This window comes from Dipodomys ordii, unplaced genomic scaffold, assembly GCF_000151885.1.
Source record: "Dipodomys ordii isolate 6190 unplaced genomic scaffold, Dord_2.0 Scaffold66, whole genome shotgun sequence".
NCBI classification, from domain to species: Eukaryota; Metazoa; Chordata; class Mammalia; order Rodentia; family Heteromyidae; genus Dipodomys; species Dipodomys ordii.
This window is the reverse complement of record NW_012267282.1, coordinates 4,670,049-4,681,895: the sequence shown is the minus strand read 5'-3', so window position 1 is coordinate 4,681,895 and position 11,847 is coordinate 4,670,049. Positions and strand designations below refer to the sequence as shown.

The window sequence follows — 11,847 nt, the reverse complement described above, 5'->3', positions numbered from 1 at the left end:
GGCTGGTCGCCCGCACTGAGCTCCGGCTGCGGTCTTCAGATCGCGGCCTCCCGCTGGGCTAGGAGTGGGGCTTCAGCTGAGCTCTTCCCTCAGCCCGTGGACCAGGAAGACTCTAAGATCACCACTGCCTTGCTTTCCTACAGCTCTCTCTCTCTCTCTCTCTCTCTGTGTGTGTGTGTGTGTACGTTGGTGCCTGTACTGGGGCTTAGAACTCAGGTCCTCGAACTGTCGATAGCCTCTCTCTCCCTCTCTCCCTCCCCCCCTCTCCCTCCGTCCCCCTCTCCCTCCCTCCCCCCTTCATCTCCCTTTCCCTCTCCCTCCTTCTCTCTCTCCTCCCTCCTCTCTCTCCCTTCCTCTCTCTCTCTCCCTCTCTCTCACTCCCTCTCCCCTTTTCTCTCCCTCCCTCCGCCTCCCTCCCCCTCTTTCCACTCCCTCTCCCTCTCTCTCTCTCTTCTTTGCCAGTTGTGGGCCTGAACTCTGGGCTGGGCACTGTTCCTCAGCTCTTCAGCTCAAGGCTAGCACTCTACCACTTGAGCCATAGCACCACTTCTGGCTTTTTCTGCTTATGTGGTCCTGAGGACTCAAACTCGGGGCCTCATGCATGCAAGGCAGGCACTGTACAACTGAACCACCTTCCCAGCCCTCCATAGTTTCTTGACTGGCGCTCTACTCCTTGAACCAGAATCTTATCGGTTAATTGATACTTATTGGTTAAGGATTCTCAGATCTCAGCCTCCTGAGTAGCTAGAATTACAGGTGTGAGCCACCAACTGGAGACAGGTCTGTGTGACCAGTACTCAGGTCCTAAGGACATTCTTATAGCCTAAGGGAGATGAGGCACTGTCACGAGTTTGTACATGTGGAAGTGGAGTCCCTGTGTCCTTAGGACCCTTGGTCCTCTGACTTGGAAGAGACTTCATTCCATCCCACCACAGCTGGCTGGCATTGCTGTGAATCTCTGCCCCCAACTGGCGTTTGGCAGCTCTGGAGCAGCTTAGGTCAGGAGAGGTTGGTGACTTGACAGCAGTGCAGTTATTACTCCCCATCTCATTCCCACTCGTGTGCGTTGGACCTCACTGTAGTAAAGGAGAGATGTTGAGCACCCCCGGGTGCAGTGTGAGGAGCCTGGTCGCTGTTGACAGGCACTGTTTATTTGCGAGCTCTCTCCTGGTACCAAGTCAAAGCGTGTTTTCCATTATTGGGGAGGGACGTGCTAGTCATCATTCTTGCCGCTTCAAGATGTTACAGCATGGTTTGAAGCCGATTGATGACTGCCTAGACTAACTGTAGCTGGCCCAGGCTACTCCATGTGAGTTTAGTTGGCAGCTTCTTAGCCTCAGGAGGTGTTGAGCACTGGCTCTGCTATGTTTGTGTTGGCGTGCTGGGTCTCAAACCCAGGACTGCAGGCATATAGGCACTGGTCCACGGAGCCAAACCCCCAGCAGTTAGTTCCCTTTTTGAAACTTTATATCCAGCGTTTATTCAGCCTTCCTTTCTCTCTTTTTTTCTTTTTAAATCTCCTTCCCCTTCCCTCTCTTCTAGTCTTTTCTTCCATTGTGCTGGGAATCAAATCAATGCACAAAGATGCATTCTAGCATATACTTGGCCACTGGCCTTTGTACTTATGTGGGGAGGAATTTGTAAAGTTTCTTTCCTAGGCCTTCAACCTTTCTTTGGGTTAAGTCTGGGCTTGCTCTCCTTTGTCAGTATTATACCTTTAAAATTTGATATTGAAGTCAGGTGCTGGTGGCAGATGCCTATAGGTAACTCAGGAGGTTGAAATCTAAGGATTATAGTTTGAAGCCACCCGGGGCAGGAAAGTCCATGAGTCTCTGGTCTCCAATTAACTACCAGAAAGCCAGAAGTGGAGCTGTGGCTCAAGTGGTGGAACATTAGTCTTGAGTAAAAAACTCAGAGACAGCACCCAGGGCGAGTTCAATCAAGCACTAGGACCAGGACCAAAAAAAAAAAAAAACCCAGGGGCTGGGAAGGTGGCTCAGTGGTAGAGTACTTGCCTTGCATGTATGAGGCCCTGGGTTCGATTCCTCAGCACCACATAAGCAAAAAGAAAAAAGTCGGAAGTGGCGCTGTGGCTCAAGTGGTAGAGGCTAGCCTTGAGCTGAAGAGCTGAGGGACAGCGCCCAGGCCCAGAGTTCAGGCCCATGACTGGACCCAAAAAAATTAAAAAAAAAGAAAAAACCCCAGAACAAAAACAAAACTCAAACTTGATACTGACATTCAAGAGTGTAAATGGGTGGATAACAGACTTGGATTAAAAAGTAGGAGAAAGGGTGTGTTAGGTTTTCTCTATATTATCTGATTTGATTTATAGGTATCATCATTGCTTATGAATTAAAAAAGCTCCCCTGTTGCCACTGTATTTGATTTTGGTACCCTGGTATCGCATATACATTTATCTGATTAGGGAAGGGAAGTGGAGCAGCAGAATGGTGAGACAAAGGACAAGGGGAGCCAAGGCAGCAGACAGTCACAGGCCATATGTTGGAAATGGGGGCGGGGGGGGGCGGGAAAGTAGGAGAAAAGTAAGGGAAGGGGTAACAAGGTTGACAAGAAATGTACTTATGGGCTGGGAATGTGGCTTGGTGGTAGATTGCTACCCAGCATGCCTGAAACCATGGGTGTGATTGCTTAGTACCACGTAAACAGAAAAAGCCGGAAGTGGCACTATGGCTCTAGTGGTAGAGTGCTAGCCTGGAGCAAAAGAAGCTCAGGGACAGTGCCCAGGCCCTGAGTTCAAGCTCCAGGACTGGCACAAAAACAAAACAAAGAAATGTACTTATTACTTTGTTTATGTAACTGTAACCCCTCTGTATATCACCTTGGTAATAAGAAAGGGAAAAAATAAAACATTTGATTGTGTAGATGTGTTGACCTCATATTTGTATGGAGTGGTGCCTCTCATTTTAGGGACTGGTACTTAAGTCAAGCTGACTTTCTTTGTGTGCCAGGCTTCTGTGAACACTAGGGTGTGAGAATACTTTCTTTGTTTCTAGAGAGTTACTCTCTCCATCTCAGAAGTTCCAGCTCTTGGTATACCATGCAGATTCTCTCTTCCATGACAAAGAATATCGGAATGCTGTGAGCAAGTATACCATGGCTTTGCAGCAGAAGAAAGCGCTAAGTAAAACTTCAAAAGTGAGGCCTTCAACCGGAAATTCAGCATCTACGCCACAAAGCCAGGTAATCAAAAATAGAATTAGGACTTTTTTTTTTTTTTTGCTGATCATGGGGCCCGAACTCTGGGCCTGGGCGCTGTCCCTCAGCTCTTCAGCTCAAGGCTAGTTCTCTACCACTTGAGCCACAGCGCCACTTCTAGCTTTTTCTGCTTATGTGGTACTGCGGAATCGAATGCAGGGCCTCATGCTTGCAAGGCAAGCACTCTACCACTGAGCCACCTTCCCAGCCCCTATGACTTCTTTTAATAGAGATTAAAATAATTTTGTGTTCAGTGCTGGTTGGTCTTTTTTTTTTTTTTTCTTTTGGTCTGTCGTGGGGCTGTGCTTGCTAGGCAGATGCCCTGCCATTAGCCATGCTCCCATCAGATTTTTGTTGGTTATTTTGGAGATGGAGTCTCTCATACTTTGCTGTGTGAGCTTGAACCACCATCTTCCTGATGTCAGTCTCCTGGGTGAGTAGAATTACCCATCTAATCCTGCCGATGCTTATGCTCAGGCTGGCTTTGAACTGCAGCCCCTCAATCTCTGCCTCCCCTCAGGGAACGGGTTATAGTCTTGAGCTACTGCACTTGGCTTTGAGATCATATTTAGTAATAACATTTGTTTTCATTATCTCTTAGTGTCTTCCATCTGAGATTGAAGTAAAATACAAAATGGCTGAATGTTATACAATGCTGAAACAAGATAAAGATGCCATTGCCATACTTGACGGGATCCCTTCCCGACAGAGAACCCCCAAAGTAAGTTGTTTGTTCCTTGTTTCCTTCCTCCTCAGCCCACTCAGGCCTGTTTCTGTTTGTGAGATACATTAGGAAGTCTGAACACTGTGTCACACGTCCTCACTTTGTTCCCTACTGATGGAGAGATGGTTGGTCAGTGCTGTAAGAGCTGTCTTTGCTGTTGCTTGCTATAGGGAATAATGGTCTACAAAACACTCATTTAATAATGGAGTAATTGTTATACATAATCAGGACTACGCGGTCGCCTTGGACTTGCTCTCGTATAGAGAAGGGCTGTGCTGGTGCTGGCGGCACATTACATACAGTACAGGGTGTGCATCTTACTGGAACCAGATGTGGGGTCTTCAGTTTGTGCCTACAGCATCTCTAAAAATGAGGATATTGGTAAATTCTTTTTTGTGAAAGTAAAGTTCATGTATGTAAAAATGCCTCTTGTGGGCTGGGAAGGTGGCTCAGTGGTAGAGTGCTTGCCTTGCATGCATGAGGGCCTGGGTTCGATTCCTCAGCACCACATAACGCAGAAAAAAGCCAGAAGGAGTGTTGTGGCTCAATTGGTAGGGCACTAGCCTTGAGCTGAAGAGCTGAGGGACAGCGCTCAGGCCCAGAGTTCCACCACAGCTGACACAACTGACAAAAAGACAAAACAAAAAAAACCCTCTTGTTTCCTTCTGTGCTGGAGATAGAATCCATTGCATTCTAGGCAAGCATTTTTTTTTTTTGGGGGGGGGGGCAGGGTTGGTCCTGGGGCTTGAACTCTGGATCTGGACGCTGTCCCTGAGCTCTTCAACAAGACAAGCACTCTACCACTTGAGCCACAGCGCCATTTCCAGTTTTCTGGTTGTTTATTGGAGATAAGAGGCTCATGGACTTAACTGCCCAGGCTGGCTTTGAACTGTGACCCTCCTTAGTCTCCTGAGAAGCTAGGATTACAGTTGTGAGCCACTGGCGCCTGGCTAGGCAAGCATTCTGCCACTGAACTGCACTCTAAAAGTGAAAGTGCTTTAAAAAATACTAGTTGGGAGAACAGTGAGAGGCCCGCGTCTGCGCGCGGCCGTGTTGAGTGTGCGCTGCACTCTCATGGCAGATGCTCTCCTCGTTCTATTGAAGAAACGTTATCTACCTTGAGCTTGACAATGCGGAATTTTACAGGTAAGGTGTCTTTGTACACCCACATGACCTTTAAGAATCTAAGCAGTGGGGACCTAGTTCATTTTAGTTAGGACTTGATCCAAGTGTTCCTAAACTAATGGGTAACTAGACTTAAGGGAATATGTTTAAGTAGGTACTGGTATTAAGGAGTTAGTTATTTTCTGTGTTGTTTAAGGGAGTTTTTGTTTGTTTGCTTTATGCTAGGGATTGAACTCAGGTTCTTCAACATACTGGGTTTAAACTCTGCCACTGAACTCTAATTCCTGCCCTGTTTTCTGTGTTTGGAGACTTAAGATAGTTCCTACATGTATCAGAGAATGTAATTTCTACATTATTTGGCACTTGTAGATTTTCTCATGTGAGCTTTTAGGAAGCATTACTTTAAGATAGCTTTATTTAGCTTCATATTTAGGTTGTGCTAAAACTCCTGTATCCATCTGCGTTTATTGGATTTCAATAGTATGGTTGTTCTTGGATCAGTGTCACCTCTGAAGGTGAGTTTGAGTTGATTAAACATTACTTTTGGCAGGTCAGAGTTTTGAGTGTTAAAAAGGCCGGATTCCAGTCATGGGTCTAGTTGTCTAATGAAGGCCAGCGTTTTACCCTTGACCATAGCCATTCCCTTTGGTGAGGGGAAATATGACCCTTCCTAACCAACTGTTTGCGAGTTCACCTTCTTGAGATTCTTTTTTTGTTTTTTGGTCCGGTCATGGGGCCTGAACTCTGGGCCTGGCGCCGTCCCTCAGCTCTTCAGCTCAAGGCTACCGGTCTACCACTTGAGCCACAGCGCCACTTCCGGCTTTTTTCTGTTTGCTTATGTGGTGCTGAGGAATTGAACCCAGGGCCTCATGCATGCAAGGCAAGCGCTCTACCACTGAGCCACCTGCCCAGCCCCTAGCGAGTTCACCTTCTTATGCCTCAATATTAATTGAGTTTAACAGAAATCCCCTTGAATACTTCCCAAGTAGCTCATCTTAATTGGAACTCTATAACGTTCTCCACATGAGTAGCATCTTGGTCCCAACACTACTGAACATTCAGTTAGAGGAGAGAGGATAACGTGCTTTCCCTCTTCGGGATGGAAGGACTGGAACAACAAAGATAGCAGTAATTTCTTGGTTTGGAGAATGGATACACTTCCCAGCAATAAAAACCAGCATTTTCCCAGTGAGCTATTTTCTTTGTAGGTATGCATGTTTTCCTGTTTTGTTTGTGCTTATGCAGATAAATATGATGCTGGCAAACTTGTACAAGAAGGCTGGCCAGGAGCGCCCTTCGGTCACCAGCTACAAGGAGGTCCTGCGCCAGTGCCCGCTGGCCTTGGATGCCATTCTAGGTAAAGGCCATGTTGTTTGGTTCCACTGTTTTTTTGTTTTTTTTTTTGTTCTTAATTGGTTGTGAAGCTGGAACTCAGGGCCTGGGTGCTGTCCCTGAGCTCAAGGCTAGCACTCTACCACTTTGAGCCATGGTTCCACTTCTGGTTTTCTGGGGGTTAATTGGGGATGAGTCTCACGGCCTTTCCTGCCAGGGCTGGGTTTGAACTGTGACCCTCATATCTCAGCCTCCTGAACAGCTAGGATGACAGATGTGAGCTACTGGTGCCCAGCTTCCACTGTGTATTGTTGAAGGCGCCACTTCTCAGTTATGGCTTAGAATACAGTTTTGTTTTGTTCTGGTCCTGGGGCTTGAACTCAGGTCCCTGAGTTTTTTTTTTGCTCAAGGCTAGCACTCTGCCACTTGGGGCACGCTTGGGGCTTTTTAAGTTTCTTGCTGGGCTGGAGATAGGGCTCTAGTGTTCAAACACCACCTGCCTAGCAAGTGTGAAGCCCTGAGTTCAAACTTGAGTAGTGCAAAAAAGAAAAGGTCCCTGCATTCACACATTCGCTCAAGAAAATCTTGTACTGTGGTCTTGCAGGGTTGGGGTGTAGCTCAGTGGTAGTGCATGCTTAGCGTACTCAAGGCCCTGGTTTCAGTCCCTAGCACCAAAAATGAAGCGTGGCTTTTCCTCCTCTGCTGCTCAGCATGAGGATGGGGTTGCTGGGAGCCTGCGCTGTGGGCCAGTGCTCCACCTCACCGCCGCTGTCCGCTTTTTGTTGGGCTCTAGGTCTGCTGTCCCTGTCTGTCAAAGGGGCAGAGGTGGCGTCCATGACCATGAATGTTATCCAGACGGTGCCTAACCTGGACTGGCTGTCTGTGTGGATCAAAGCCTATGCCTTTGTACATACTGGTGACAACTCAAGAGCGATCAATACCATCTGGTGAGCGCCCCGGCCGGAGCCCAGTGAGCCTAGGCCCTTCTTGTCCAGGCGTGCGTGCGTGCATGCGTGTGTGTGTGTACATACGAACAAACGTACACATGTGTGCGTGAGCATGCATGTGTATTAGGCGGCATGGGTATTGATGAGGAGAGTCGGAGGGCCTGGTGTTGCAGCCAAGTTGTCTTTGGGCTTTGATTGTCTTAATGTAACAATCACAAATGTAATGTCTCTGTTGGAAAGCTGTATGGATGTATGGCTGCGCTAAGTTCAGCTCTGTGCAGTCAGCCGCAAAAAGCAGACTGCCATGATGGGTCCTGCACGCCGGGAAGCAGAGCTTCGTGGTCTCCCCAGAAGCCAGGCTGCTAACAGTGCCCGGCCTAGGTTGTATTCTTGAGACAGACTTCTTCTCTGTGAAGTGAAGCGTGCGGGTGAGAGAACGGGTTTGTCTGGCGTGATGCGGTCCTCCAGTTGAATAGGAAGTGGCTGCAAATGGCATTACATTTTTTTTTATATGGAACCTTCACGAATCTGGAACCTTTGCCCTTGCGCAGGCAGGGGCCTTGCTGATCTTCTCTGTGGCATTGCAATTTTAGTGGATGTGCTGCAGAAACGAGCACTTGGGCTGCATTGAACACCATGGTTGTTGTCCTCTGAGAAACTACCAGAACGCTCTTTCTGGCTAGTGAGCAACATCTGCTTCATTGTGTGTTTTCTTTCCTGTCCTGTCCGACTTAAAACCATAAGCTCAGAATAAGCAAATCGAATATACACAGTTTGTTTAAATTTTATCATTAAAAAAGTCATGCAGAAAACAGTATGTGTATGCTCCAGATTTAGAACAGTTTTGAAGGTTTGCGATGTGTCTTTCTAGTTCACTGGAGAAAAAGTCTTTATTGCGGGATAACGTGGACCTGCTGGGAAGCTTAGCGGACCTGTACTTCAGAGCTGGAGACAGCAAAAACTCCGTCCTGAAGTTCGAGCAGGCTCAGATGTTAGATCCTTATCTGATCAAAGGTGGGTCTAGAGGGTAGATCAGGGGAGGTCACTAGAAAAGTGTCAGTTTGTGTGTGTGTGAGTATGCTGGAGCTTGGGATTGCACACCTGACCTGTCACTCAGCTTTCTTTACTCATAGCTGGGGCTGGACCACTTTTGGCCACGCTTCCAGGTTGATATTTTGCTGGTGGAAATCAGAATCTCCTGGATTGTCTACCTGGGTTAATTTCAAGCCACGATCCTTAGATTTTGCCCTCTTGATCAGCTAGGATTACAGGTGTGAGTCACCAGTGCCTGGCTCTGATAGCGTCTGTCAAGAAAGATTTTTCTAAGATTTATTACAATAGTCTTCTGACGCATGTCTCTAACACTTCTGAGTAGTATTTTTTTCTCGAATTCAAGTTTCATCTCACAGGCCATTATTTGGATTTTTTTCTTTTTTGGAGGGGGCGGGGTATCGTAGCTTGGGAATTCCCAGTTTGCGATGTGCCTGCCAGAGGATGTGGATGGCACCTTAGGCCCTCGGTATCCTCTTGGGGCATGTGGTTTGCCTGTCTCCCTAGTGTGATAAAAGGATGCAGAGGGAGTGAGGGAGCAGATGTTGAAGAAAGTGAAATGAAGCAGAAATTAGGAGCAGATTGGAAAGAGGTTTCACCTTGGATGGGAAGGCCTGGGCACCAGCGGCTCTGTGGCCGTGGCCCTGCGTGCCCGCGCGCATGCTCGCAGCTGTGGGAAGGAAGACCCAAAAAGCAGCCCGCACATACGGGTCAGATGTAGGGCGCTGGAAGTGCTGTCTGGTGGCAGCTGTCGGCTTGGAGCTGGCGCCTGGACCCACCAAGGGATGTCCTTTTTGACGCTTCATGCTTTCTGAGAAGGTGTTGCTGTGTAGTTTAGGCTGGCCTCAAACTCAAGACCTCCTGCCTCCACCTTCGCCTGCTGAGATCCCAGGGGTGCCCCAGCACCAGCGCCCTGGCTTTCCGTGGTTGCTTTGTGGGAGAGTGGGAGGTCTGCTGGCGAGAGGGCTGGCCACGGGCCCTGGAGCCTTGGAGTGGGGACATGTCCCCTCCTCGATGCCCTGGCTAAAGTGCGTCTTGTCCCCTGTCCTTTCAGGGATGGATGTGTATGGCTACCTGCTGGCGCGAGAAGGGCGGCTGGAAGACGTGGAGAATCTCGGCTGCCGCCTGTTCAATATTTCTGACCAGCATGCAGAGCCCTGGGTGGTGTCGGGGTACGGCTGTGTCCCTTGCCGTCTGTCTTCGCGTGCTTTCTGTCAGCTGGAGGTGGGACTCTGGGGTCAGAGAGTAGTCACACCTGCCGTGGCGGTGGCGTGTTCTCTGCTCTCTGTGCTTCCTTAGAGGAGGGCCCGTGGGGCGGGGAAGGCGTGACACGCGCACTGGCCTTGTGCTCTGCACAAGGGGCCAGAGCTGCTGCCCGCTGACCACGGCGCTGGCTCGGGCAGAGCCTTTGCCTGGTTTGCAAGAAGTCCTTCCCTTGCCACCCCAGGCCTCAAAACAGCGGCTGCAGCCCATGTTGGTGCTCACTTAGTTTTAGGTGTACAAATAGTTCTTCAGTATCTCTCTGCTTGCAACTTACACCTAGATTGTCAGGTGCTTTTCCTTATTTTTTTCTTCTCCTGTGTCAAGATCCTCACCCCACCCTGGTTTTTTTTTTTTTTTTTTTGGGTCCAGTCGTGGGACCTGAACTCTGGGCCTGGGCACTGTCCCTCAGCTCTTCAGTTCAAGGCTAGCGTTCTGCCACTTGAACCACAGCGCCACTTCCTGCTTTTTTTTTTTTCTGTTTATGTGGTGCTGAGGAATCGAACCCAGGGACTCATGCATTGCAAGGCAAGTGTTCTACCACTGAGCCACCTTCCCAGCCCCACCCTGTTTTTTTTGGGGGGGAGTCGGGCATGGGGCTTGAACTCTGGGCTTGGGCGCTGTCCCTGCACTCTTCAGCTGAAGGCGAGCGCTCTGCCACTTGAGCCACAGTGCTACTTCTGGTTTTCTGGTGGTTTATTGGAGATAAGAGTCTCCCAGACTTTCCTGCTGGGCCTGGCTTTGAACTTGGATCCTCAGATCTCAGCCTTCTGAGTAGCTAGGATTACAGACATGAGCCACCGGCACTGGCCACCCCCTTTTTAAATCATTTATCGTTAATAACCATGCAATAAGCTCGGCTTGTAACAAAGCTTGCGTGGAGGGCTTTCTCTGTCCTGTGGATGTGTCTTCTTCATTTTGAGATAGGGTCTCAAAATGAGATCTGGAGTAGTCTAGACAGCCTAGAGCCTGCAGTGCCTGCATCCTTGGTGCTGGGATTGCAGCCGTGCATCGCCACCTAGCTCCAGTGCCTTACAGCCTCTCCCACATGACATGGGAGTTCTCTCAGGTCTCCCCTCAGGTGACATGTGATTCCCCTATGTTTTCTCAGGTGACACGTGGTTTCTCTGTGATCTCCTCGCAGGTGACACGTGGTGATCTGGTGGGGTTTGTTTTTTTCTCCCCCAGGTGCCACAGCTTCTATAGCAAACGCTACTCCCGGGCGCTGTACTTGGGCGCCAAGGCCATTCAGCTGAACAGTAACAGCGTGCAGGCTCTGCTGCTGAAGGGAGCGGCGCTCCGGAACATGGGCCGAGTCCAGGAGGCCATCATCCACTTCCGGGAGGCCATACGGCTTGCACCCTGCCGCTTGGACTGCTATGAAGGTGAGGCGCGGGCAGTGTGTGTTTCCTTTTTGGGGGAGGGGCGGCCGCTCGGCCCGCACAGCTCTGCCGTGTGCCTCCGCAGCACAGGTGGACACGGGCGACTCGCTGCCCAGCCCTGGCGTGGCTGGCCTTCATCAGCATCCTCTCGCCTTCTCAGGCTGAGATTACAGGCATGCACACACCAGCAGCCTTGGTATTTTTTGAGGATCTCAGGTAATGCTGTTGTTGAGGAAGATTGAGAACACTGTGTGTGGCACTTTGCATCCATTTTAGCTTTCCCTGGTGTTTCCATTTCACAATCTATTTTTCTCATCTTTTTCCCCCCCTGGGTTTTGATGAGGGGTCTCTGAAGCAGATTTCTTGGTCCCCCTTTTCCCCCTCAGATGTAGCCCAGGACTGATGAGAACTTTGAGGGTCACTTAGTGATGCTTTTACTCTTCACTGTCGCCTCGCTTTGGGCAGAGCTGGGGTTCTCAGAGCGGCTCTGTAGCCACGAGGCAGGGCTGGCAGGCCGGGCTGTCCCCTCGAGCGCCAGCATGGCCACTGCCCCGGCGCTGCTCTGCCACCTCACGTCATAGATCCACGTGAACCAACCCAGGAAGCCCACAAGGAGCTGAGTGCCCGCTACGCGGTGACTCAGACGCTACAATAGGCCTCATGAGGTGCGTTCCTTTACAGTGTTTTCTAGAGGAATTGACAAGTAATCCCAGGAGGGGCTGGGAAGGTGGCTCAGTGGTAGAGCGCTTGCCTTGCATGCCTGAGGCCCTGGGTTCCATTCCTCAGCACCACGTAAGCAAAAAGAAAAAAG

At 49.6% G+C, this 11,847-nt stretch overlaps 1 protein-coding gene across 1 annotated transcript; it reads left to right on the top strand.

The window, feature by feature from the left end:
• Positions 1-2,947: 2,947 nt before the first annotated feature.
• Positions 2,948-11,691, top strand: Anapc7 (anaphase promoting complex subunit 7). Its single transcript, XM_013023081.1, has 8 exons — positions 2,948-3,201; positions 3,818-3,937; positions 6,311-6,422; positions 7,191-7,344; positions 8,216-8,358; positions 9,449-9,566; positions 10,843-11,039; positions 11,618-11,691. Exons 1-8 carry the CDS (start codon positions 3,115-3,117, stop codon positions 11,689-11,691), a joined length of 1,005 nt encoding a protein of 334 aa, XP_012878535.1. The 5' UTR covers positions 2,948-3,114.
• The last annotated feature ends 156 nt before the right edge of the window (positions 11,692-11,847 follow it).

What these genes read in the sequence shown, in the direction of transcription:
- Anapc7 (XM_013023081.1), top strand. Translation starts at nt 3,115, where the DNA reads ATGGCTTTGCAGCAGAAGAAAGCGCTAAGTAAAACTTCAAAAGTGAGG. An exon ending in CATCTACGCCACAAAGCCAG is followed by an intron (nt 3,202 to 3,817) that starts GTAATCAAAAAT and finishes ATTATCTCTTAG; the next exon opens with TGTCTTCCATCTGAGATTGA. An exon ending in CCGCTTGGACTGCTATGAAG is followed by an intron (nt 11,040 to 11,617) that starts GTGAGGCGCGGG and finishes CTCACGTCATAG; the next exon opens with ATCCACGTGAACCAACCCAG.